This window comes from Planococcus citri, chromosome 3 (genome assembly GCF_950023065.1).
Source record: "Planococcus citri chromosome 3, ihPlaCitr1.1, whole genome shotgun sequence".
Classification (NCBI taxonomy): domain Eukaryota; kingdom Metazoa; phylum Arthropoda; class Insecta; order Hemiptera; family Pseudococcidae; genus Planococcus; species Planococcus citri.
This window is the reverse complement of record NC_088679.1, coordinates 39,187,536-39,215,292: the sequence shown is the minus strand read 5'-3', so window position 1 is coordinate 39,215,292 and position 27,757 is coordinate 39,187,536. Positions and strand designations below refer to the sequence as shown.

Below are 27,757 nucleotides of genomic sequence, written 5' to 3'. Positions count from 1 at the left end.
ATAAGGTTGAATTAAAATGGCTGAGTTTGACTTATCCTGTATTAGAACAAAATGTAGAAAGTTTTTTCCAGTTTTCGCTAATTTTACACTAATTAACACGTGGAATGGGAATCGATAGGGTTTGCTCACAAAAAATAAATTAAAAATAAGGCACTACAAAATTTTGAATTTTTTAAAAGTATAAAAAAATGAACTCTATAAAGTTTTGAATTTTTAAAAATATCTCAAAAATTACATTTTGACTACAGTTTTATTACTGAATTCAATTTTGTTACTTTTCAGGGCCCAAATAAATACCCACTTAAGATATCGAAACCACGTGAGAAGCAGAGATATTTTTGAGGCAATGGGTTTGAGATCCTAAAAATACAGGAATTTCACTCTTGTCAAAAAGTAGCCTTAAAGCATGTTCCTGGTGAGAATATGACCAAAGAATATTTTCATAATTGTTGCAGCTGCTCAGTCGCTTTTTTCAAAATTTTTGTTTTCTTTCTTTTTTGAAGGGGGGGGATAGGGCCCTTGGGCTTTAGAATGCGTCATTACTTAGGGTATGACCGAAATAGAAGATTCTTGAAATAACTAGTTGCCTAATCACTTTTTCGTCATTTTACACTATGAGTTTTTCAAAAAAAAAAAATGTATTAAAACCATTCTACTATTGCAAAGATAGAAAACTTCCTACCCCGAATTTTTTTAAAACACGTTAACGCGATTTTAATCACGAATCGAAAAAAATATTTCCAAGCATACGAGCGATTAATAATTGAAAATTGAAAACAGTTCGCATCAAGTTTGCTGACTTTGCAGCTGGTATTTGTTTGTGCGTTTCAAATAAGCATTAAAAAGTACGTCGGAGGGGATAAAAAATATGTAAAACATACGCACAACTTCAAATCATAAATTTTGCCAAATAAAAAAAAAGTTTTTAAAATCAATCCAATGTCCCATTTCGAAACAAGAAAAAATACGTGATGGTTATGGAAAAAGAAATACAGCTTTGTTTCGCAGTTTTTACCTAAGCACGTATTAAATATCCGACAAACTTTCAACTTACGAGGTAAAAGGGGGAAGGTTTTGACAAAATGTGAAAAATGTAATGCAACTTTTTCCTGCTGTCTCGCCTTTTGAAAATCTTTCACTACGTTAAAAACTATTAATTTAAATTACGTTTAAAAATCGCTTAAAGAAAATCTTGTCATTTTCTGCGCTCTTCAAATGATAATAAAAATAATAATAATAATAAAACTTCTATCAGAGTTGAAAATGCTAATGGCGTAATCGGGCAACTTTACCAAACGATGGTGTTATTTTTTTGACATATTTTTATTGTTGATGTGAGTTGAAGCAAAATTAAAATGCTCTTTGAAAAATTGGAATTTTTTTTCAAATATTCGAAAGCCTGGTTATCAATATTTTTATTCAAATTTCAAATTATACAACTAAGAAAGTGCTTTGAAAAATTTTACAAATTCGCGACTTCGCGAAAGCGTCGTAATTCTTTTTTTCCTAGTCTGCGTGAAAATGATTTTTTTTTGTGTCATATCGATGCGACAGACGCGAAAAATTTTCATACGAGTACCTAACTATATAAAAAAGGCGGTTTCTATTTACAAATGAAGAGCTAAAGCCTTTTTGAAACAAGAGAAAATTTCAGAACATGTGCAACAAATCCAAGCCAACTTGATAATGCGGGGAATTAGCGTGCAGGAAAATGGCTTAAAGCCAAAATTTTACAAAGAAGTACATCTTGCATACAAAATAAGCCGAAAATAATTTCAAACAATTATAAATCCGATTCAAATAGAAACCTACCTAAATTCGAGTAAATAATTTACATTCGAAAAGAAAATTGGTATTTTTTTTTACTGAAATACTTGCAGTTTTTTGAACTAGAATAGAGCTCTCAATTATCAGGATGATTCGTATACATTTCTGTAGATACTGTTCTTACGTTTTTTTTTTTTTTTTTTGGTGGCAAGAGGGATTTACTTTATGGAGCATTTACTGATGCATTTTGCAGATCAAACGAGTGTGTGATTTTCTAGGCAGTAAATTGAGAAGATTTGGAGTAGGTACACATCAAACAATGGAACTTTCACAACCCATAAGCTTCGCTTGATCTGAAATTTAGTTTACTGAAGGAGCTTTTCATTCACACTTCGAGATCAAATTTCGTTTTGGCGATTTGAAATAGCAGAAATAGCCCATGGGCATGGGCTTCATTTTTTTCGTAATGATAGTAATGGTGGCAATCGAGTCATGAGGAAAGGGATCATTAAAAAAAATTAGTAGACGTGCCAGTGGGTTATTTGCGCCATTTTCCAAAAGTCATCAAAAATCGAAAAATTTTGTTCGTTGACTCAAGATTTAGTTTCAAAGCCTGACAATGAGTGGTATTGCTCTTTGACTGAGTCAAATTACGGCTTAAGGGCATATTCCCGATACATTGTAGTATCGGTTCGCCTGCCAAACGTAAATATTATAATTCAGAGCCGCGGATGCATGGAATGGGCTCAAATTTGAAATACATGTTTTTCAAGACATTTTGAACAATCCTGTGCATGCATTTGTTGAGAATTATATTATTAAAGTTTGCCCCATAAGCCATGTAAAATAAGGCATTTTGGTTATGCTATGAAAAAATTTGGTGTATTGGGAATATGCTCTTAATTAGAGTTAACAAACTGTAAAAGTTCTTTAGTGAATAAAATACGTAAGTACAAATGAAGAAAAAACATGCAGGTGACCGAAAATTCTTTCAAAGATGATATTTCAAAATTTCGTAGGTCTGTGGCAAAAAAAACACGTGTTCATCTACTCTGTAGGTATCACTCCATATTTTTTCATTTTGAGCTCCCACATTTTCGAACAAATTGCTAATGATGGAAACATTTTTTGTGCCAATTGGAGGGAAGCGCTGAATTTTTATGCGTTGCAAACTTCAAATAAAAAAAATAAAAAAAAAGGTGGGATTAAATTAAATTCTACGATAGATTCAATGTTCATCTTCGAATTAATTTTAAAACGAAAAATAAACATATGAAAATCAATCTCTGCTGTCTTACGCTTGACAAAAAAATAATTGAAATGTTGAAAATCATTCGAAAACCGTAAAGGTTGATTTCCTTTTGTTTTTATCAAGTTTCCTCTTCAAGTTCAACTACTTAGAATTAGGTGTTTTCAAATTTATTTTTAAAAAACTACGTTTTGTCTCACCTACCTGAATCGACACAAAGTCAATAGAAAAAATACTTAATTAATTGACATTGACGAAAAATGATGTAAAGTATACCTAAAAAATGATGAGAAGTGGATTTTAAAAAAATGAAGATGAAATACGAGTAAGCCATGTTACTATTTTGTTTGTTAATCCACTTTTTGATTTGAATTTGGACTTTCATTATGGGGTTATTTTTAATAAACGGATCGTTCGCTAGAAATACTAAATTATAATGGTTTAGGTGAAAATTATCTGAGTACCTACTTCTGTTCACATATGTCAAAATATGAACCGGAATTGAGTTGCGGGTATTAAATAGCTAATTATGCTTATTGCCAAGTAGTAACTAGGAACGATTTTTTTTTTTTATCAAAAATGAAAATAGTTAGATGGGTAGGGTTGAAATACTCATTAGTTTGACGTAGTTAGATAATTCAATTTCCACCTTTTTACGATAACGTAAAATTAATTAATTCGTTGCATGGTAAAATAATTTTTGGAAAAATACATACCTGGAGGATATCCAGAAATCAAGTTGAAACAAACGAATAAAAAAATTATGCAGAGCTGAATTTCGTTCAACATTAGACCGTGGTAGAAATATTCCATTATTGCCGATATGGATTGTGATGATTTTCTCTCCTGAAAAGCATATCATACGTTGGGGTTAAGTATTATTGGCCTCGAATATTTTGAAAGAAGGTTATTAATTATTAATTGAATTGGAGAAATGCATTTAGTATTAGATATCGTACGAGCCTAAAGGGATGCATTTTTTAAATAAATTTTTAAATTTTCGAGCGTGAGCTACAAATCTCTCTAAATTTCAAGATTTAGGATATCAAAAAAATTTCAAAAAATGAAAAATCATGCTCAATCAGTTTTTACAAAAAAATCTCTTCTATTTTATTTTCATATTTTTTTTCTTCAAGTTGGTAGCTATTTTCAATTCTTTTCTTAAGTACCTACTTATTAAGATTAAATAAATATAAAAATTGGCAGATATTAAGCCTCAAAGTATTTAAATTGTATTCTCGTATTTTTTACTGAATTATATGAACTCATTATATCATTTGTATATAGGTAAGATACGAGTAGTTTTAATTCATTCATATTTTTTCCTAATGCTCTAATAAGTATATTAACCACATCTTTAGAAAAAAAATTAACGTAGGTACTATGTGGAAACTTACTTGAACGAATTGTCCAGAAAACCCCTATATTTATAAATTCTTCGAAAAATCATTTCAAAAAAATGAAATGAAAAACTGAAACGAAATTGCGAAACTCGTCACTTGTTTCGTATTTTATTATCAACATCCCTGCTTCAGGGTATCATTATAATTGAATGAATTTTACGATAAAATAATTTATATATTTGATTTTTATTTTTTACATGCGTAAAATAAATTCATTTCGTAATAAAACGTTCGAAAAAAATCTCCGATCACGTGTTGAGAACGCACGTGCTTTGACTGGCCGTAAAATTCACACGAACGTGTTGCTCGTTTCGAATCACGAAAAGGACTGTTGAAAATGAACTGATGGCGTTAGATAAACTTCTACGGTTTAGTTAGAACCTATGAAACGAGACATGAGCGGATGGAATGAACAGAGGAGGTGGCATGGCGGTGCCGGACGAAAGAGGATGCTAAGGACTGAGGGACTTGTCACTGCTCAGCCGCTACAACAAGTTAATCACTCTTTCGTTTAAATCCTTTTGAAGACGTATACCTAACTGTAAGAAAACGTCTTTATTAAATCAAAGTGGAACTTACAATTTGCCACGACGGAAGGGTGTGATTATTTTGTTGTTTTCCGCGTGGCTTTAACGTAGTTTTAATCACGACGAGTCATTATTCGTGCTATTTTTTTTTTTTTTCAATATGATGCAATGTTTCTCAAGAATGAACTAAGTTAGCCCTGTTGATTATGAAAAGTATGCAGAATATGAGTTGAAATTTTTCAAGAAATTTGACAGGAATGGAATTTTATATCATTTTTAGTGTATTTTTTTAATGATTCAAATTATGACAAAAATTCCCAAAACTATTGAAAAAAAAAGGTGGGTAAAAAAACAGTAGATAAAAATGTGCTAATTTACCAGAAAAATCGTCTCGATGAAATTTCATGAAAATTTTGCAAAAATTGTTCAAAATAGGTACGGTAAGTGTATTCGAAAAATTGAACAGAAAACAAGAAAATCTTGCTAAATTGTAGGGAAAATAATCAAAAATAAACAATAAAACCGAATAAAAAATGTTCAGAATAAATTTTTTTAAATGTGAAAAAATGTCCAAGTACCTACAGAATAAGAGAACTTTTTGAAAAAAAAAAGATTTAGTTTTTGGGTGAGAGAAGGTATAAGGTTAGTGAGCCATTCTATCCCTGATGAACCATTCTGTGGCGTAGCCAGGGTTTTCTGGGGCAAAACCAGATCTTTAAGGATGAAAAATAGAAATTAGAGGTAATATTCTGAAAACCCTTCGTGATGTGTGATGAATGATGATTTTATGAAAATGAAGGTAACGTATAACTCGAGCGAAACGAGAGCGAAAATTTTTCGAAAAAGTGGGTCCAAAAAACGAAAAAACGTCAATTTTTGCATGTTTTATTTTAAATTTTCGCTCGGAAGCCCCTTCGCCCCTGGCTACGCCACTGGAACCATTTCTAGCCCTTGGTCTTCTAAATCTGTTTTTTGCAGGCTTGAAGAGAGTTAAAAGAAGATTAAGAAATTCTTTAAGAAATATGAAAATTCAAAGTTTAATTTTTTTGAAAACTCATTTTTAAAAGGTATAAAAAATCCTGAAGCTACTATTTCAAAATTTGGAAAGAATTCAATTTAGATCTAATAATGAATTGTTTTGAGATTCTGGTAAGTACTCCGAAACCTATTCCAATTTTGGCCAAATTTTGAGGAGGAATAAAAAATCGTCATGTGACATATCGTTTGGTTTGTTTTCGATGGCGGCGGTGGTTTCAAATTTCAAAATATATTTTTTTTTGATACGAGTACCCATTTGAGCATCCTGGAGCTCTTTTATAAAATCAAACCGTCTTCCATAATGTATTTTAAATTGGCGAATAAAACAATTAAATTAATTGTAATATTTGAAAATTACATCGATATGACTTCTAGAAACGTTTGCTAGTTTGATCATAAAAATTTAATGTTTTCTAAAAATTGTTTACATTTTTGAGCCTAATTTTTTAAAATGTTCTTTTGCATTAATTCTCAAGTACATATTTATTTACATATTTTTTTATCCTTCCTAAAGACTTCCAACTTCCTGAATCCAAGACTCCCCTCCCACAATAATATTAAAAATGTTATGGAATCCATTAAAACTTTGATTTTTTTTTGTTTCAGTTTTCCTCAGCGATATTTACTGTCATGTAGATTTGTCTGTTTATCTGATAGATTATTATACCTACCTAGATCTGTTTTGTTTTTGGTTTAAATTGAATAAAAAAGTAATTGGAAAAATTTCTCTTTTACATTGCATTCATTACACACGTTTCTCGTACAATAATTCCAACAAATTTGTCTCAATTGAGATAAAAATTTCAAGTGAAAAAAAATACAACGTACCTAATTACCTATAATTTTGCTAATATTGCTTTAAAAGTTGATAATAATGGTAGATATAATATTACGTGATAGGCAAACAAGGGTACATGCAATCCGTACTGCCGAACGTTTTTCTTTTTAATCTTTTCGTTTTTAATTTTCGCACCAATTTTCTCACGACCAAATGAGGTTAAAATGAAACCAGCTCAGAAAAAGAACATTAAAATACAATGTAACGTGCGCTGTATAATATTTACCATTTGGAAAATATTCATTAAACATATAAAAGTACAGCTTTTTGCAAGAAAATTCCATTAGAATGTCTCTATTGACTCGTAAATTGAAGGATATACCGAGCATTTTGCGCAGGTTATTTTACGAAAGTTATCATAAAAATGGTATATTTTTCGGCAAACATAAATCATTATAGCCAGTTTTCATAAAAACTTTACGTTTGTAAATATACCGAAATTTTTATATGATTAGAGGCGAACAATTCTAAAATTTGTTTTATATATTTTTTTGTCTCTTTCTTTTTTTTTTCTTGTGTAAAAAGCACCTTATGCGTTACTGTAAGTACTTGGATGGATACTTACCTACCTTACTTATGTGTAGTTTTATGGAATTTTTTTTTTTTTTTTTTTTTTTTTAATAGGTGAGGGAAAATGTTGTTTGATATTTTTTTGTGTGTCTTTGCCTTAAACGATGATGGAATATTTGCTCTTTTTTTCGTCAATAGTTTGTTACGAGTCTATAATATGCTCACTTGATAAAAAAAATCTTGGTTTCAAAAACATATCTTTTGTTCGGTTAATAAAAGGTTAATAAATGCCTATAGGATTCGAGTTAAACTCGTACCGAGCCGTTAAAGAACCTATGTTTTCTCACTTTGCGAACAAATTTTGAAAAATGTGAACGTAAACTATTTTTATAGTAATAAAAGGGTGAAATTCCGACGGTGAAAATAAATTGGAAAAAATATTACATCCGCTGTCAATAGGCTGAAAAAGAAAGAATGACTCTGTGTGCATTTGGCATGACTTCGGGAACAGATAGAATTCCACCTTTGGACCGTGGCCAGCAGTAGATATGCAGAAACCAAAGTTTTTCCGAACTAAGGCAACAAAGCAAAGCAAATGTCCCAAACGTAAACTGATGAATTACTGGCTTATCGGTTTACATTTTAGTAACCATAAACACTGCTATCAGTTTTTCCCCCTTTTCGCGTGAATTTGGTGATATTCCTACTTATGCTTTTTGTGTTAGGTATCGACCATTATAAATACTTATACCTCATGTAATTTTACACCGATTTTATGAATTTTTATTGAATGGCTCGTTATGAATAAAATTAAGAAAATTTATTTAAACCGAAAATATCGACGTACCTGCATACGCTGGGTATTCTGGTAAAATGGGCACAATCGACTCAATATTCTATATTAAATTGAATGATTACCTATTCTAAAAGGTGTGCTGATTAGTACGTTATATTTTATTTGTTTACCTTCAATAAATTTAGATTTCGATCGAGTATAAATTTTGTTTAAATTTATTGATATTCTAATTTAGGAAATTACATGCAGAAACTATACCCGATAATTTTCCATTGAAAGAGGCACCGCCGCAGAAGTTTATTCCAATAATATTAGAATGAAATTATTAACGGTGAAAGCTGCATAGCAATGAGGTAATTATTGTATATGGCAAAAGGATGCTAATCAGTAACAGCTGCGTGATAAACCTTCACGATTGTACCCCACCTTTTCGTTAGGGTTTCGCTTTTCTTGTCCGAAATTACATTTCGAATTCCAAACGGAATCGGTTTACCTTTCTTTGTTGCTTATACGTTTTCTTATTACGTTTAGATAATAATTTATATCTTACATGGGATCAATCGAAATTGTTTAGGTATAAATTGTTCGATGCTTTCAGTGTACGTGTAGGTAGACACACTTTTTGCTAATTGTGTTTCAGTTTAGTTCTAGAGTACAAAAGAGTGTTAGATACTCAAATTCTGTAACGTAGATTAAAATTGGCTCGTTTTGAAAATATTCTCGTATCGGTTTCAATTGCGATAATTTAAAAGTGAACAAATTGTAGGTAGGTATACGAACGAATTTTTTCTTTACCTGGTGGATATAATTTTGTTTTGGTGTGTTTGTGTAAATACGTAATTGGTTTATTATAAAATAAGCGTTTTTGTTTCAAAAAGACCCGAGAATTCAATTTATTTTTCATCGCGTTCACACGACAGAAAGAAACTTAATGAACGTTTATTAAAAATAATTTCGTTGCAGCTTTACTAATGCATAGGGAAGGTAGGTAGCTCTAGTAGGCTAACTGAATAAGGGCAATTCTTTACCAAGCGATGCTTTTTTTCCTTTCTTTGGTTTTTATTCATTCATGGTATACCTACTTCTCAAACACTTGTTTTACTCTTTTAATTTTCTTTTTTAGCTGTGAAATTTCGCTCAAATTGATTGTAAATTTGAATAGTAGGTAGGTATCTCGTAATTATTAGAAATTGAATCCAAAAATACATTATTGTTACCTACGTTAAGTTACCTACTTTTAGTCAAATGAGTACCTACCTATGAACAAGTAAGATATATTAATATTAACATTGGTTTAATAACTCAGTTCCTTTATAATTAAGTAGATAGGTTAAGTACTCGTAAGTATGTATATTTCCTATTTAAGAGAATTATATTTAATAAATGTTAAGAATGATTTTCTTATACCTCTAGTTGTTTAAAAGTTGAACATTATTTTAGCAGAAGATTATAAAAGTTTTTAAAAGTGATTTTAAAAGCTATATGAAATAATTAGGATCGGGTAGATAGGTAAAATTAAAAACTTTATATTTAGAAACTACACACGCATTGATATAGATAAAAGTATATGTATACAACACGGGGTAAAGTTGTTTTCATGAATATTCATTAGAAACAAAATCAATGAAAAGCTGCAATGACTTTATTATTATCATCCTAAGTTTAATTTAACCTCTACTTTTCCTCTTGCATTTAATCCTAAACTTTACTAAACTGATCAAGTCTACAACTGAAATTAATCGAGTTTCGGACAAATAACGCTTTTCAGACTTTCGTACGTTCTTCAAGAATAATTTGAATGTCTCTCGATCTCGTTTAAAGTTTACTACAAAGGGGTGTGAGAATATTTTGAAAAGAAAATTAATTCTCGCTTTAGGTATATATTTGAAAATTATTTAGACTCGAGATGTTGGGATTTAGGAATTTTCATTTTTATTAATGACATTTGTGATATCTTCCATTCGAGATTGCGATTATCGGCGGCTACGACATCGGCGCCCCGGCCGCGCCTGGTGGTGAATTAATGAACGTATTGACAGATTTCACGTTCAGCTTTATCGAATAAAAGCCTAATTACTGGTGATTTTCAAGTCAATTAGAATGTGGTCTAAAAATTATCGACTATTTGTAATTCTACTACACGGGGTATTTTGCAGCATACGGCGTAATGTGATTGCTATTAAAAGGGAATTTGATTGGGAATGTCGGCGTGGTGAGATTTTTCTGAATTGGTGTGGTTATTGTTGTTTTTTTATGCTCACCTGTAGTACCTACTTGCTTCTTTTGCATCGACCTAGGTACATACCTGGTAGTATTGAAAATACGTTTAAATGCACATTGAGTATCATGATCCTAAAAAATGGTTCTTTGTGTTCTAGTTAACAACGGGCTTTCGATGAATTTAATGAAAACGATTGTTTGCCTTATCTAAAGACGAGCAATTTTTTTCAATTCTAACAAGAGAGGTTTACCAATCAACAGGAACATTTTTGAATCGAACGAAGAAAAATCAGAAGAGCCCCTAAAAATGTATCAGCATGCCAAATTTTAGGAATTAAATTTAATTTACCTATCCGTTTTTGGTGAATTTTTAAAAATTCAAAAGTCAATTTTTTACTACTAAAGAAATTGAATATAATTCAGTCAAATTGAGGTAAAGAGCTGAAATTCGGTTCATACCCTGTATTCAGCCTCTCAAATTATTGATGCTAGTTTCGAGGCGTTTTGGATACTACTCAGTGGATTTTTGAATTTTTCAGTTTCGTAAAAGTTAGGATAGGTATATGTGCTTACATGAAAAGAACCATTAGATAGATTATTACACATTTTGTATGTATGTAGAATTGTAGATATGTCACATGCCCAACATTTTTGAAAACAACGAACATTTCCTATAGATCAATGTAAGAACATACTGTGTAAGATATTTAAAAAATGGTTAAAAATTCCATAAATTGTTCAAAATTGTCAAAAATGAACAAAATTGTGTAAAAATGACTAAAGATTCCGCTAAAATTTTCAAAAATTGATACAATCTTATAAAAATATTGTAAAATCTATCGAAAGACGAAAACTTCATAACACTTCTCATCGAATAAATCGATACCTAACTTCCTCACATATTTATTACCTAATAAAATTGTTTCATGATTTTGGAAGTAAGTGCTGGGAAAATAGTTTTTGGGGAAAAGGTAATCGGGAAAATGATCCTTTCAGGAAATCGGATTTGGAGAAATGTCCGGGAACAATTCAAAATCGGTTCTACGTAACTTAGTTCAAATTTTAAATTTTATTTGGAGACTAATTTTTAAAAATTGTGCAATTCTGAATGACATGCTTTTTACTACGATGTATACCTATTTGCGTGAATGTTGATTTTTTTTGTCAAAAATATTCAGTTGCTGATAGAAATTTTGGATCTGAGGTGGCGGGAACGAATTTTGAAAATGTGAAAGGATTGAAATAGAAGTAAAGGTTAATCCGAGTTTACTGGAGCTGAATTTATTTTCGACCAATTGTTATGACAATTTATCAAAAACTGGATAATCCAAAAATTTACACGATACTCTAAAACAGTTCGATACTTCTGCAATAATATTAGATATCAACTCGAATTACATGAATATTGTGCTATTATAGGGGTATTCTTGAGTACTTATTTCTTTATTAAGGATTGGGGGAGGGGAGCAAATTCGGTTTTAATGAGGACAGCATTTTTCACGTGCAGGCGTACTTTGGGCAAAAGCTTTAGAAAATTTCATCCAATCCACAGAATTTCTAGATGTAAGTAATCGGTTTTGGAAGGAATCACTCCCTCTCCCGCTCCCCCCTCCAAACCGTCTTTACTTTCATTTTTTTTGTTGAAAAATTTGTCATCTCAACAATACTTACTCATAAAAGCACAGGTACGCTTCGCAAATGAAAAATCAAAATGATCTACCTTTTTTCATCGATGATACATTTTTTTCCTAGGAAACTTTGTGGTTAAGAAAATTCAAGCTAGAAAGACTGTTTGTGATGAAATATGTGAATTTTTTTTTTGAAAAGCTGTAAGTATTTGTATTTTAGATAACTAATTTTATTTTTAAAAAGTAGAGACCCAAACGAAAAAAATGAAGGGAAACAAAATTGTTCAGTATGAAATTTCTTGTGTTTTTGAGGTATCTTAAGCAAAAATGTCAAAAAATCAACTTTATTGGCAAAAATTTTTTGATGACTATGTGATATTTTTTCAACGTTCCGAAAATCGAACAACATATACCTATTGTTTTAGTTCTGATATTTCTTATTTTATTTCAATATTTACATATCCAATATTTCCAATAATATTCAGTCGAGTAGGTAAATAGCCCAGAAATACGTATAGATATTTCGGTGACTTCCTAAAAACGCGAGAATGCTCAGGGTAAAAGTTTTACAAAGGTCGTCGTGACTAAATAACATCTCGCTTTTGCAGTTTTAAATTAACTTCGTTTTAAACGGCGATACATCACTTAGAAAGCGATAACGTTGCGATAGCCTTGCAGTATACCCGCCTCGTAAACAGATCTTGTCCCATTAAATACCATTTCAGTTGTCACCAATTCCTTCCCTCTTGTCCCTTTCCCTTCCCCCTGCAGCGTCATCCGACCATTATCAACCTTTTTCCTTAATAAAGCGAGAGTAATTGAGTAGTTTTCGACCATTAGTTTTAATTCTTCGTATGAGATTGTGTAGTGTGCAACACTAACGAACGATTTTTGAAGAAAACTCATTTTATTTTCCAATAAAACCTCACGCTCGATCATCGTTCTTATTGTTTTAAAATACGAGTCAGCATATGTACTGTACGACGTTTGGTGACAGGTATCGTGCATAAATTTTCCATCACGAAGGTGTTCGTTGTCTTTGACTAAAGCATACTCTCGTAATTTGCGGTTATTTTGAAATTCCTTTGTCAGTAGGTAGATATTACTGTCATCAATATGTAAATCTAATAAAATATTAACAAGTTGTAATACACTATGGGGAGCAATTAGATAAAAAGATTTTCATTTGGATGTACAATTGTACATACCTGTACGCCGCTGTGAACATTTCATTGTAGGTACCTTAGGTTTTTTGTTTTATGATTTACTCCTTCTGAGTACGAAAAAGAGAAAAAGTACCACACCTACCCAGGAGAATGGAGATGGAAGGGTCAGGATAAAAACCCAAATTCCTATTGTAACCTCATGCGCGAATGAATGTAAAATATAATTTTATTCGAGGGTAAGAAAAAAATTAATATTCTGCCAGGCTCGCATTTCAAACGACTAAATTTACACCTAATGGTGGTTTTTTTTCGGCTACTATATCGCCACGTTAGCGTTGATTTATTTAAGGGTGAGAGCTATATTATAATTTCAATTAGAAGGTTTCCAGTTGTAAAGACGAAGCATATTTAGAGAGAAAAAGAACTGTCACGGGCAGTTCTTTGGCTGTTTACCAGGGATACATGTTGAACTTGGTCTTGGCTCGAATCTCAGTATTTTCCCTTTACGTTTCACTTCCACGAAGCCATTAGCTATTACAGTTATGAATCATCCCTCGGCTACCGTTATATGGTAAGAACAACCGCAAATATAAATTTAAATAAATACGAAACGGCCTTTTAGCGCGCGCCGTTCTTCAGAATTTCCAAGTCTTTCCGGAATATTCATAGCACTATGGAGTGAAAAAATATTTTCATACGGCTCCCGAGGGAACGACCATGCCTAAATTCTTATCGGCACAATCACACTCTCTCACTTCTATCCGAAATAGAAATTGCGGTATACTTTCTAATTACATTCCCTTTTTTATTGGCTTTCTTGAAAATTTTATCTTTTTCGCTAGCTTTTGTTAAGTTTCGTTTTTAGAATTGGAAAACATTAAACGTGGCCTGAAATCTAGGGCAGGGTTTCTTCTTAAATGACTTACAAGCGGTACGTTTTCATTTTAAATTTCTCATTTTATTTACACTTCACTGTGTTCTTCTACTTTATTCAGATAGTTACCAAGTTGAAACCATTTGTATACAAATCCACGCCATCCACCGACACTTTCGTAAAAAACGCGCGAAAGGTACCTTAAAAATTAAAAAAAGAGTAGGAGGTGTTTTGCAACAAATGTTGAGCGGTTGTATTTTCATAATTCAATGATTGTCAACTGAAACGACAGCAATAAGGGGGGATGGATAATTTTTCAACTGTATTTAGAATTTGATTAAGCCTAATGAGCTATAATAGCCAAAATAGGAACTCAATAAGGCATAAGTATAAGAAAAATTTCAAATTTTTAGATCAATATATTTTATGATCTCCCCGGCGAGAGATCAATATATCAAAATCTTGAGAAAAAAATTTTGATTTCAAGATGGTCTTTTGGTGTATTTAGGACTTTCATATCATTTCGTTTAAATCATTAGAAAAACTCAAAGTTGATTTGGTTCATTTGTCTCTTGAATGATTATTCAAAATTCAATAGCAAACGATTTTTTCACCTCTGAGTGAATCATTCACGAACTAGTTCTCTTTCACTGGATTTAGTTTAGGGGTAATTCGATCGTTCTCGAATGATTTGTTGATTCTAAGGAAATCGTTCGCGAATGAATCATTCACAATTTTCATTGGCAGTATTAGTAGATTAAAGAATGTTTTGCTTTGTCCTATCCTATCGTATTGAAATTGAATTTGATTTTTAATTCTCATCTGATTCAGTCGTTCTCGAATGATTCTCTGTTACTGAAGGAATTTCGTTTACAAACGAATAGTCACCAATTTTTGTTCATACTTGATACAAATGGATTATTTTGTTATCTTTGCTTCTATCTGATTTGATTTATTAGTTATTCATTCTTCAGCGTAGCGATTTCTTGCATCTGATCAAATCGTTTGCGAACGAATCATCTTCAGTTCTTATTCGTACGTTTTATAAAATAAAAATTTTACTCTGTTCCAGAGATGGAATCGATTATAATCGATGACACATCGATTATTTTTCTCAAAATAGTCGGAGCATAATCGCCAAAATAATCGGCCGATTAAATTAGATTAAATCAGCCAAAAAACATGACGTCATGCGGGGCGTTCGGTACCATTGACCAATCAAAAAGCCTGAAATAAAAGATCCGATTAATCGACGATGTCCCGGTCATTTAATCGGACCGATTATAATCGACTATACTCGATTATAATCGGTAATCGTTCCATCTCTGCTCTGTTCCTTTTTCGCTGGATTTGATTTAACTGTGATTCAGTCTTTTGAATGATTTGTCGATTCTTCGCGAGTCATTCGCGAACGAATCTACTTAAATTTTTTTTTGATTTTGTAATCAACTTTTTCTTCATTTTCAGCAATTTTCGCATTAATTTTACTGATTTTATGTCGAGCTCGCTCAGTTAATTATTTCCATATTAGGCATGTGTAATTTTTTCCAATAGGTATTGAATAAACTTTGATATCACTGTCGATTATAGGTCATTTTAAAGAACTTTTGTGACAATTTTTCAGAAATTTTGTGACATTGTTTTTAATTATTTTTATGCAATTTTAGCCGAGTTTTCACGATTTTAGAACATTTTTTGTGGCATGATGTTATTCAATTTTTATAGTAAGTATTTCATCGTTTAGGTACTTTTTCATCTTACTTCATAATTTTTTCATTTTATCACATTTTTCTTAATTTTCAGCCATTTATAGGTAGATTTTTTCAATGTTTTGACAACTTCTTGGAAAAATTGTGGAATTTTATAAATTTTTAAAAATTTTTGAACTACATAATATTTTCATGTCAATTTGATTAATTTTAAAACGCTGAATTCTAATTTGCCAAAACTGACACAATTTTATACTTACACTTTAAACAGCGTGTAGCAACGTTTTGAACTTTTTAATCTTGGTGAATGAATCAAAAATGCTCTCCGAAGTAAAGTCTTTCCAATGAATCATGTACCAACTACCAATCATGTGTATGTAAGTATACTGTACCAGTTCGAGATGATGCCGTTGGAAAAGTAAAAATTTATCGGTGATTTTTTTTCTTTCTACAGTTATTTTTTTATGGTTTGATAATTTTCATACATTTTCAATTTTGTGTTATTTCAAGATTGTCTTTACCTATATTCACTACCTATCTGTAAAATTTTAAATTCCTGGAGAATCATCCATTGTCACGTTTGGTAAGTTACGCATGCGAGGTACATAATTGAAATTAAATTTCGAAGATATTGTCTCCATCTCGATCACAGGACGATATTTTAAGCACAAGTGAACGCGCTGATACTTGAAACCCTACAGAATACTCGACCGTTGCTGATCGCGGGGCGGGGGAGGGGGAGTCGTGTTTTCTCCTTTATAAAAAAATCAATCCGGTACAACTTTCAGTTTCCGGTGTTTCTTTTGGGCGATTTTTTTTCAGAATACAACCTGTAGTTTTTTTTCTCCTTCTGTAAGTTTCACCACCACGCAAGCCACTGAATATTACTTCTGGGTAAAAATTATTATTAATGGTGTAGTAGTGTTTTTAAGAAAAGTTTCCATTGTATGGTGTGTTTTGAATAAAATGAAAGAAAGTTCGAACTCTTTTGATTGTGTAACCCTTTTATTAAAATAGAAGGCAAATTTTATCGTCGTGAAAGCGTGCAAGGCTTTGTTTCTGTTTTGCAAGAGTTTTAATAGTCATCGAAGATGTCAAGTGGGTACTCAGTCATTTTCTGAGTTGCTTTCTTTTATTATTTTTTTTATCCATAAATCTATTGTTGTATTCGAACGTGTATCGCAAAAATACGAAAAAAAGCAAAACAAAAAAGCGACCAGCGTTAACAATACGTTTTAAAATTTTTACCTCTGTTGTCGATAACGTACAATGAATGTGATGGAAAATTCTTAATTCGATTTGACACTGGAGGCGTTTAAATATTTTCCAGAATTCCCCGGTACTTGTTTCAAGCATTCACTTCAATTTTTAAAAGGTTACATTATGCAGAAAACTTGCCAACGTTCACTGTAGGTGTTCTCCAATGTTTTACATCGAGGCGTTCATCTTTTATGACAAATTCGAAAATGATACCTTGTTCAAAAGTACTGAAATATTTGATTTTTAATGTACCCAGACCTGAACACCTATAAGCCAGTCGTTGATAGTGAAAGATTTTTGTAATGGAAGTGAATTATGAAAATTACGACTCGCTTTTGCCGAATTATAAAATGTCTTTCTCACCAGCTTGACAATTTCCCCCCCTAAATTACAATGTGATATGTACCTAAATACTATTGTAAAGGAGTAAGAAGTAAATTTTAAAATAAAAATGAAAACGTTACGTACCGTACATATTATAATGAAAAAAAAAGACGAGCCGATAAAAGTTCACGACTTCAATGCACCATATAAAACTCTTAAAAATACATTTTCAACTTCTATGCTAAAAAAAAGAGTATATAAAACCCTTATTGTCATAGTGGCAGCTTTTTCAAAAAAACATAAAATAAGCTTTTAAAGCCTTTAACTTATTTAGTAAGTTTTAAGTCGTTATTTTACGGTTTTTTAAGCGTAATAAAAAAACCACCATTACAGCGTCCGCAATTGATTTGACTTGAAATTAGTATAATAAAAGCTCATGTAGTACAAAAGAAAGAATAGCATGGAATATTAATCATTCTTATTTTATTTTTTTTTTTTGTTTTGGCGGGTTTTAATCCGAAACTAAAATCTTTAAAAAGGTGAGAGTCAACGAGACTCTGTCGGTTTTTTATTGCATTTTATGAAACTTGCAAATTTGTCTAATTCTATTGGTAAAATTGATAGGTACCTACTTGAAGCTACTAGCGAGTTATATGTTCTTTTCTATACGTTTATGCAAATATCCACTTAAGTAACATTTTTTGGTAACGGCTTTCTAGTTTCTATTGTCGTCATATCGAATTTAAATACAATTGTGAAAAGAATGGCAGGTTTAATTTATGATAATTTAACGTTATTCGTTACGAGTGAAATGTACTACTTTTCGAAAACTTAAAAATACCTACATACTTCTTCAGATGCTAGTAACTTGAAAAGTCAAACGAAACTCAAAGTTTTTCCTAATTTCGTTAGTACTCCCGAAAACCAACTCTTAACTTTTACTAAATAATTTTCACTTTGCAATTTCTCGTGAATCAGCTGCGGCATCTTATACTACGTAGGTACTTACTTGGTACAAGCAGTACGTTTTACACGAATTAATTTCGCTGAAATTGTCTGAAAAGTAATGCGTTAGTATCCTAGCTTCGTTCTAATTGCATAATTTGACAGTGAGGCGTGTGGATGATGGGTTTTGGCTAAAGAAAAAAGAACAATAAGGTAATGACATGGATCTCAAGTACAGTATTTTAGGAACTGGATAAGAAATTTATTCGAGAAGGTGGGTTGTAAATTTTACACTTCTGATTATTTGCTGAAATACTGTGTGAAATTATTTTAGTTTTCAATCATTAACGAATTTTTTTTTGAAGCCGTTTAATTTTTCCCCACGTTTACAGAGTATTTTTTTTTTTTTTTTTTGATCAAGGGAGAAAATACAGATTTAAGCACTCGAATGATTAGTAGGAAGGAGCAATGTTTTGCTCCAAAATTTGAAAATATAATTTTCTTAGAAAAATTTAGTCTCCTACTTTTTTCAAACTGGGGAAGGGCTCGTCTTGGAGCAGACTGAGAGCTTAACTAAGAAATGAACAGGTAGCTATTTGAACTGGGCAACCTAAAATTATTTGTAGCAGAGATCGAAGTATTCCGTCATATTTTTATTTATTTTAAACTTTTTTCAAATTGCGAAAAGAAGGTGGATGGGGGGGGGGGGTAAAAGAGCTCTGAGAGATCAGGAATTATTTCCAAAAAAAAAAAAAAAAAAAATAGCCAGGTCGATATTCCGTCACATTTTAATTCATTTTAAACTTTTTTTTTCAAAAATAGAAAATTGAGGGATTATATTCAAAAAAATAAGTCGATATTCGAACTCATGTCAGTATACGCTTGAAAACCGAAAAAATAATGCGTTACATGTCATTTTTGATTTTTTAATATAGGTACCAGTACCTTCTTATGTATTTCGGCCTTTTTCAAGAGCACTGATGGAGTAGATGGTCAGAAGGATCGGATTGGAAAAAAAGGTCAAAATTCGTATTTAGCATTATTTTCAAATCAGTACTAATGCGTATTTATCAAGATTTATCTGAATTTTGATCCAAGTTGTTGGGTCTTCGTAGTTTTATCTATTACTCCCTCCTCCTCTCCTATCCCCAATCTCTCCACTTGTTGAAATTTCATTTATAAAAATTTGTAGGTATTGTTAATGAGAGAATACAAAAGGATTTCATGCAATTTTTTCAAACATTTAAATTACGGTATGCAATCCAACTGAAGTGTTCTTCTTGAAAAGTTTTGCTTTCACCAAGTTCAGTTTTGAGCTTTTAAAATTTCGAATTTCGAATTTCCACGCTGTTCTCTTTACAACACTGTTCTGAATTCAAACAGTCTTGAGGTGTCTACGAGACGAGCAACCATTTTGACGTGCTTCCCAAAAATTGCAAGTTCGTAAAAATTACGATGCCCAATTACTTTTGGAGGGATGAGATCAAAATGGCGGAGGTCACTGGGAATTAGTTGAAAAAGTTGAGTGAAATCGGAAAACCGTTATTTTTTCTGATTCGAGTTGAAATGAAAGCCCAATATAGATTTTTCAGTAGGTATCGTTTTTACGGCAAACTGGCTATGCAATTTTATTAACACCTATGAAAACAGATAATTTGAGAATAATCTGCTGTTCGAAAGTTATGGAGTATCTGAAGCTGGATGGTGTTTCAAAATAGTGGGGGGGGGTAATTAACTTTAATATTGATTTTACTTTCATTTTTCCAACTGTGTGGACAGTTGTAATTTTTATTAGTAGGTGATAAATGAAAAATTTTGAATCAAGCTGCGAGTTTTTGCCTTGAAATAAATTTTAAAATGGTGCTCAACCTGTGTAGTTGCCTTTTGAGAAATAGCTAAATTTAAATTTCGAATCTGGTAGGTAAAGCAACTATTTTATGCTGGCAAAAACTTTCGAAACAATTAGTTTTAACAAAACGTACTTTAGGTAGCCTTTAATTAGTATTATCACGTAGACCTAAGAGAACAGTGGTACGATTAAAGCGTCTCTGATTATTCTAGACGTGCAGGTAAACTGAAATGTCCAAAATATCTAAACTGACACATAATAAGTTTTATCATTTGAAACCTTTTTGCGTTAAAGTAATGCTTTGGTGTGATAATTACATCAACCATAATTATTATCTTCAAGTTTATGAGACAAAACTAAATTTGAAGCTTTCCGTTATTCTTTTCTCTCCTTTTTTTTATACCTACCTATACCAAATAATATTCATCAAGATGAAAACAAATACCTTGGTGAAAGTACATAATGTATAAATCACGTTGCGTGAAAAAGTTCACATTTTACTAGAAAATAAGGGGGAAAATAGTACCTAATACATAAAACAAAACAGTAAAATTAACAAAGATAGAATCGATCCGGCTGAAGATTGTGAAAAAAATCAAATAAAGAGGTTTAAATTCATTTCATAATTACGACATTCAAAGCTCACATTTATTTACAGATAATATACTAGAAGCTTAGAATAACACTTTTTACCAAAAATGTACAGGAAGAAGTCCAAGCTGTCATTTTATTTCTCGATGATTGGTGAGAAAAATCAGTCATTTTAATTTTAAAACATTTAATTGTGACAACACGATAAAAATATCGATTAAAAGGGGAGGGAATACCATAATATCGAATCAATAATGAGTATATTGGTCGAATTCTTGAGGTTGCCATACAACTTTGGATGCTGTAGTAGTTGATGCTAGATGTTGATCGTTTTGACTGTCGCCTTCTTGGTCGTCGCCTGCATCACCTATGGTTGGAGATGGCGATGAGCTACTTGTTCGAAACGATCCCAAGGTATTGGCAACTGTCGGATGTTTGGTCGAGGTTATCGGTGCTATACTAGTCGTACTGCCGGATAAATTCGTGTCTTTGCCTGCTTCTTCGTAATCTTTTTCTAATTCGGCCATATCTGTTCTAGCTTCAGCGAATTCTGTTTCTTCCATTCCTTCTCCCAAGTACCAATGAACGTAAGCTCTTTTGGCGAACATTAAATCGAATTTATAATTTAACCTAGCCCATGCTTCTGATATCGCTGTTGTGTTTCCTATCATACATACAGCTCGTCTTACTTTAGCGAAATCTCCACCTGAAGAATTAAAAATAGATAAATTATTACGCTAAAAAATTACAGTTCGATGTACGTAGGTACTCGTAAATTGACAGTGGATGGTTGTATAGGTTAATTTACTGACCTGGTACAACGACGGGTGGCTGGTAATTAATGCCAACTTGGAATCCGGTAGGACACCAGTTGACAAATTTAATGTTTTCTCTGGTTTTAATCACTTGTATGGAATCGTTTACGTCTCTAGGGGTTACATCTCCCCTATACAGCATACAGCAAGCCATATATTTGCCTCTTCTTGGATCGCATTTTACCATTTGGTTACCAGGTTGAAAAGAATCTACGGTTATTTCTTTAACGGACATATTTTGACGATCGGCTTTTACAACGGATATTATCGGCGCGTACGTAATAAGGGGGAAATGAATGCGCGGATAAGGTACTAAATTCGTTTGAAATTCCTTCAAATCTATATTCATCGCTCCTTCGAATCTCATACTTGCGGTAAAAGACGAAGTTACCTGAAACAAAACACACACACACACCAAAAAAATGATCGAATGTACTAAATCAAGAAATTTTGTAGTTGAGTTAGATATCCGATATTTTGATAGGTAGGTAGTAGGTACATGAAAAGCGAACTGTTGAAAAGCTTGGTTAAAATCAAAGTAAATATTTCGTTTCGATTTGTATCAAGATAAGTGTGCGCATATTTGGCGTAAGACGTTGAAAAGACGAACACATTTCATACATTTTGTGTGATGTCGTTGATGGTGTGATAGCTTTTTGAAATTGTAATATAATAGTCTTCATTTTGTTTGTAATGAAAATGCAAACAGGTGTCGTGACACATTTTCAGACAGCCTCGTAATGAATTTACTAAACAATACAATAAAACTTGCAGAGATCTTTAAAGTTCTACGTGTTGTGTAAAGTATTGTGTTTTTCTTGTCTTGGGGTGTAACTCATTAGTGCGCGAGGTTTCGTCAAAAAGTAAATAGATGAAGTACATCGAATGTTCTCTGAGAACTGAAATATCATATTTCATCGGATGACGAAAGAAGTAGGTACCGAGGCTTTTTCTTCTGCGAAGAAAATGAGAAAAAATACCTCTATTTAGAAAAAATATACCTAATGATGATGGGTGATGGTTTTTCTGAAATTGATATGCAAGTCTTTGGTAAATGAATCTGTAGCGTGGCATCATCGTAATAATAAATTGGAGCTGGGTTCCATCCAGCTTGAATTATCTTGTAATTTAGGTGGATAATAATAAATTAGACGAGACAATACCTAAGTTTGAAAATCGTACCATTTCTTCCACAGGCCAACAATTTGAAAAATGCGAACTCTATATAAACCTCCTTACGAAAGGTGTAATAATCTAGTAATTAAAAACACCCCCCCCCCCCCTCTAAAAAAAGAACTTTTAATTAATTTATTTAAAATCGAAAATTCTCATAGGTAAATAGAAAATGTGTTTTGGGTTTGAAAAATGACCCTAATTTTTTTAATTTTCCAAAGCAGAAATAATACCTGGTAAAATATTTTCTATTGAAAATTAATTTAAATTTTAAATACGTAAGAAGTCATTTAATTTTCTTTGAGTATTAAAAAAAAAATTATGCAGAAAACTATCACGACATCTGTGGATATTATGAAGAAATTCAAAATGAAAGTCGTGATATATGCACCGAGTATAAGAATTATGGCAAAAAATCGTACCTGTATGCCTAGTCTCTTTCGGATATAATCGTACATAATAATTGACGAGGGGCAAATTACACCACCTTCTTTCATTTTTAAATATGGAAAAAAAATCATCCAGAAAAATATTACCTACATACCTACATAAATTGCATAAGTAAGTTGTTCCATATAACCTAAGTTCGAAAAGTTGATAATAATAAATCGAGTCGAGATGAAATGGTCATTCAGGACATTTAAAAAGCTATTGTCGAATAAATTTCATCTACATAGATCATCTTACCTGAGCTATTAATCGATTTAAATTGATGTAACTGGGCCATTCGATGTCTAATTTTTTTTCAAATATGTCATAAAGTGCTTCATTGTCCACCATAAAACAACAATCAGAGAGATCTATCGTAGAATGCGCTGTTAATACGGAATTATATGGCTCGACCACAGTGGTTGATATCTGTATTGAAACAATAACACATTTGGTGAATTTTAAATGAACAAGAAAAATACCCCATTCTCCATTCTGTAAACTTGAAAAAAAATGAATTCAAACTCCTACATTTCCCTCTAATAGCACCACTGTAAAAAATGTTCGTTTTAATTTTTTTTAAAAAACACATAACAACGAAGAGGCCGAAGTGTATTTCACTTTTCGGGTAATTTACCTCAGATTCGCTTAGTAAATTATGTTGAATTAACGCGGAAAACCTCTCAAAACTACACTCTAGATTTGGTGTTTAATTTTTTTTTTCTGCTTTTAAATATCCTCATTTCGTAACAGTTTTATTCTTCAACCAATTTCGTGCGATTTACGATTTGTAAAAAAGGCTATAGGTGGATAAGTATGGTGAATTTGCCCCCGAGAGCTTCAGGGTTGATATTTGCATGGAAGGTTGGTACCCTTGAGCACCTTCCGTCACGAAAGTTTCAGACCCCCAGGACCCCCCGTTTTTGAGAAACCCCCCCTTTTCTAAAATTACAATAAAAATTTTTTTCTCAGCCCCATGTGAACCGATTTTTTTAATTTTTTGGTATGTTGTAAACATCCATAAGAGGCATCCCCACAAAAAATTTCAACCCCCTCCCCCCATATTTTCCCCTCAAAATGGCGTTTTTTAGTTTTGTTTGCCCGTTTTAGCAATGATCATGATTCGGCACAAAAATGCGAATAGCATTTTTAAATGTATTTTTGACTCCTACAAAACATATATTTTTTTCAAAAAAAAATTTTAGGTGGGCCGTGGTCAAAAATTGAAAAAACTAACAGAGGGGGTTAAAAATGGATTCTGGTGTAAATCATTATTTTTGGTAAACAAGGTGTCGTTTCCATATGAATCGAACCCCCCGAACACGAATATGACGCCCAATCTTATGCTACCCTCATCCACACCCCTCCAGCGCCTCCGCCCCCTTCTCAACTTTTACTATATCAAAAGTTCAGCTATTTTCGTAATATTGGCGTCGTTTCCAAATGAATCGAACCCCCCGAACACGAATATGACGTCCAATTTTACGCTACCCTCATCCACACCCCTCCAGTGCCTTAGCCTCCACCTCAATTCCTACTATATTAAATATTGAGCTATTCATAATGTTGGTATCGTTTCCATATGAATCGAACCCTCCAAACACAAATATGAATTCCAATTTTACGCTACCCTCATCCACACCCCTCCCCAGTGCGTCTGCCCTCAACTCAATTTTCACTATATTGAAAGTTCAGATATTTTCATAATGTTGGTGTCGGTTCTATATGAGTCGAACACCCCGAACACGAATATGAAGTCCAATTTAGCTCTACTCTCATCCATCGCCTTTCAGGCTACAGCCAGCTCGACAATTTTTATTATTTTAAATGCTAAACCTATTTTCATAATGCTGGGTGTCATTTTGGCACGAATGGAAACCTCGAAACTTGAATGTTAAAGTTTGAACCTTGCGATGGTCATTGTTTTACGAGTTTTCAACCTTCGCGAAACATACTTTTAAAAGTAATAACAACCCGAGAATTATTTGTAGAAGATTGATCAGAGTTGGTGAAAACATTTATGGTTTAGGTGGGGGCGGAGGCACTGTATAGGGTTGTGGTTGAGGTTAGCATAAAATTGGACTTCATATTCGTATTCGGGGTGTTAGAATCATATGGAAACGACACCAACATTTTGAAAATATTTGAACTTTCAATATATATAGTGAAAATTGAGTTGGGGCAGTGGCACTCGAGGGGTGTGGATGAGAGTAGCATAAAATTGGACGTCATATTCGTGTTCGGGGGGTTCGATTCATATGGAAACGATACCATACATTATGAAAATAGCTCAATATTTAATATAGTAGGAATTGAGGTGGGGGCTAAGGCACTGGAGGGGTGTGGATGAGGGTAGCGTAAAATTGGACGTCATATTCGTGTTCGGGGGGTTCGATCCATATGGAAACAATACCAACATTACGAAAATAGCTCAACTTTTAATACTCGTATAGTAAAAATTGAGAAGGGGACAGAGGCGCTGGAGGGGTGTGGATGAGGGTAGCGTAAAATTGGACGTCATATTCGTGTTCGGGGGGTTCGATTCATTTGGAAACGACGCCAATATTACGAAAATAGCTGAACTTTTGATATAGTAAAAGTTGAGAAGGGGGCGGAGGCGCTGGAGGGGTGTGGATGAGGGTAGCATAAGATTGGGCGTCATATTCGTGTTCGGGGGGTTCGATTCATATGGAAACGACACCTTGTTTACCAAAAATAATGATTTACACCAGAATCCATTTTTAACCCCCTCTGTTAGTTTTTTCAATTTTTGACCACGGCCCACCTAAAATTTTTTTTTGAAAAAAATATATGTTTTGTAGGAGTCAAAAATACATTTAAAAATGCTATTCGCATTTTTGTGCCGAATCATGATCATTGCTAAAACGGGCAAACAAAACTATAAAACGCCATTTTGAGGGGAAAATATGGGGGGAGGGGGTTGAAATTTTTTGTGGGGATGCCTCTTATGGATGTTTACAACATACCAAAAAATTAAAAAAATCGGTTCACATGGGGCTGAGAAAAAAATTTTTATTGTAAGTTTAGAAAAGGGGGGGTTTCTCAAAAACGGGGGGTCCTGGGGGTCTGAAACTTTCGTGACGGAAGGTGCTCAAGGGTACCAACCTTCCATGCAAATATCAACCCTGAAGCTCTCGGGGGCAAATTCACCATACTTATCCACCTATAGCCTATGAAAAGAAAGGTTCGAATGAAGCTACATTTAATTTCAAGTTTTAAAAAAGTGATGAGATAGATATAAGTAGACAAGATAGGATGTATTATTTATGTTAATTTTCAATTCTAACTGCTGTTTTTGAATATCTACTCGTTATGTTTTATTTATATCATTTTTACCAACAAACAAACGTGAATATAGATGGACACCTATCGACCTATCTGATAAAAACACCATGTACCTATTTATATGATTTTGTAAAAAAAAAAAAAAAAAAAAAATGAAAAAAATGGTTTTGTAAAAAATATGCACTTACTCTGGGCGAAGGATAAATTACGAATTGTAATTTTGTAGTTTTTTCGTATACTTCGGTGAGTTGATTTATTAGTAAAGATGTTAAACCGGAGCCAGTTCCACCGCCAAATGAGTGAAATAATATAAAACATGTTACAGCATTGCATTTGTCTGAAATTCTTCTTATTTCATTCATTAAATTTTCAATAATTTTTCCGCCAACTGAATAGCGTCCTCTGGCGTATAAATTTGCGGCATCTTCTTTGCCAGTGATCATTCGATCGGGGTGAAATAAATTTCCATAAATACCCCCACGTATTTCATCTGTTGAAGAATTTCTCACAAATGAATATAGGTTATAAATAGGTACATTTCTACAAGGTGCAAATTATAATATATTACGTGAATGATGTGTTTTTTCAGATATTTTTACCTATTACCGAAGGTTCTAAATCAACGAAAGCTGATCTTGGCACATATCGTCCGGATTCACATTCTTCAAAAATCGTATGATAATTATCGTCGCTATCAATTGGACAGGCGAGACGTGTATCAGCTAAATTTCCATCAGGTAAGATTCCGTGTTCAAGGCAATACAGTTCCCAAATTGAATTACCGATTTGTACACCAGCTTGGCCAATATGAATCGATATTGCTTCTCGCTAAAACCCATATTTGCACATTAGAATGTTTCGGAAAAATAAAAAACGCTTAGATTAAAAATAAAATACCAAGTGCATGATTAAAATCGAGGTTGAACGGAAAAAAATATCCACTGTGGTATTTTTCCACTTTTCTATCTGTACAAATAATTAATTTAACACCGTGGCGATAATAATAAGACAAAAGTTTACAATGAATCAACAAGTAGGTGGTAGGCAGCTATTTTTATAAAAATTCCGAAAGAACAATACGTTTCTTATCGTAACAAATTTTGGTGATATTTTGAAGAAGAAAAGAAAATTGAGGATCGCCTACTTCAAAGAATTATAAACTTTCAATTATGTTCGTTGTTCATCTTTTTGACAATGAAGTTTAAAAGAAACTTTGAGAAAATACACCGTTCTGGTAAACCAAAAACAATGTAAGATTCTTCTGAAAGGTTCTTAAAACTCATGACAGTGTTCTTCTTTTGCACACCTGGTGTTTTGAGACTTGTTTCCGTTTTCTACTT

General features: G+C 32.5%; 2 protein-coding genes and 1 long non-coding RNA gene across 3 annotated transcripts in view; 1 reads left to right on the top strand and 2 right to left on the bottom strand.

Annotated features, from left to right (window-relative positions):
- LOC135838436 (lachesin-like) overlaps window positions 1–4,770 on the bottom strand; it is a 38,556-nt gene extending 33,786 nt beyond the window's left edge. Inside the window, exons 1-2 of the mRNA XM_065354069.1 lie at window positions 4,414–4,770; window positions 3,733–3,862 (exon numbers count right to left, since the gene is read on the bottom strand). Coding sequence (XP_065210141.1) covers window positions 3,733–3,829 — 97 coding nt within the window. The 5' untranslated portion in view covers window positions 3,830–3,862; window positions 4,414–4,770. The remainder of the gene's footprint in view (window positions 1–3,732; window positions 3,863–4,413) is intronic.
- The window catches only part of LOC135838439 (uncharacterized), a 220,964-nt gene that overhangs the window by 55,528 nt on the left and 137,679 nt on the right, over window positions 1–27,757 (top strand). The window contains exon 3 of the long non-coding RNA XR_010557411.1: window positions 27,007–27,154. This is a non-coding gene — a long non-coding RNA (uncharacterized LOC135838439). The remainder of the gene's footprint in view (window positions 1–27,006; window positions 27,155–27,757) is intronic.
- On the bottom strand, window positions 20,718–27,239 carry LOC135838435 (tubulin alpha-8 chain-like). Its single transcript, XM_065354068.1, has 5 exons — window positions 27,017–27,239; window positions 26,606–26,907; window positions 23,370–23,540; window positions 21,507–21,900; window positions 20,718–21,400 (listed from the first exon to the last, which is right to left on the bottom strand). Exons 2-5 carry the CDS (start codon window positions 26,858–26,860, stop codon window positions 20,943–20,945), a joined length of 1,278 nt encoding a protein of 425 aa, XP_065210140.1. The 5' UTR covers window positions 26,861–26,907; window positions 27,017–27,239; the 3' UTR covers window positions 20,718–20,942.

Bases quoted from the DNA above. Each gene is read 5' to 3' on its own strand.
- LOC135838435 (XM_065354068.1), bottom strand. From the start codon at position 26,860: ATGATCACTGGCAAAGAAGATGCCGCAAATTTATACGCCAGAGGACGC. The intron at 23,541-26,605 runs GTAAGTGCATAT...GTTTCAATACAG, and splicing joins TAATTTATCCTTCGCCCAGA to ATATCAACCACTGTGGTCGA. The intron at 21,901-23,369 runs GTAAGATGATCT...GTTTTGTTTCAG, and splicing joins TAAATCGATTAATAGCTCAG to GTAACTTCGTCTTTTACCGC.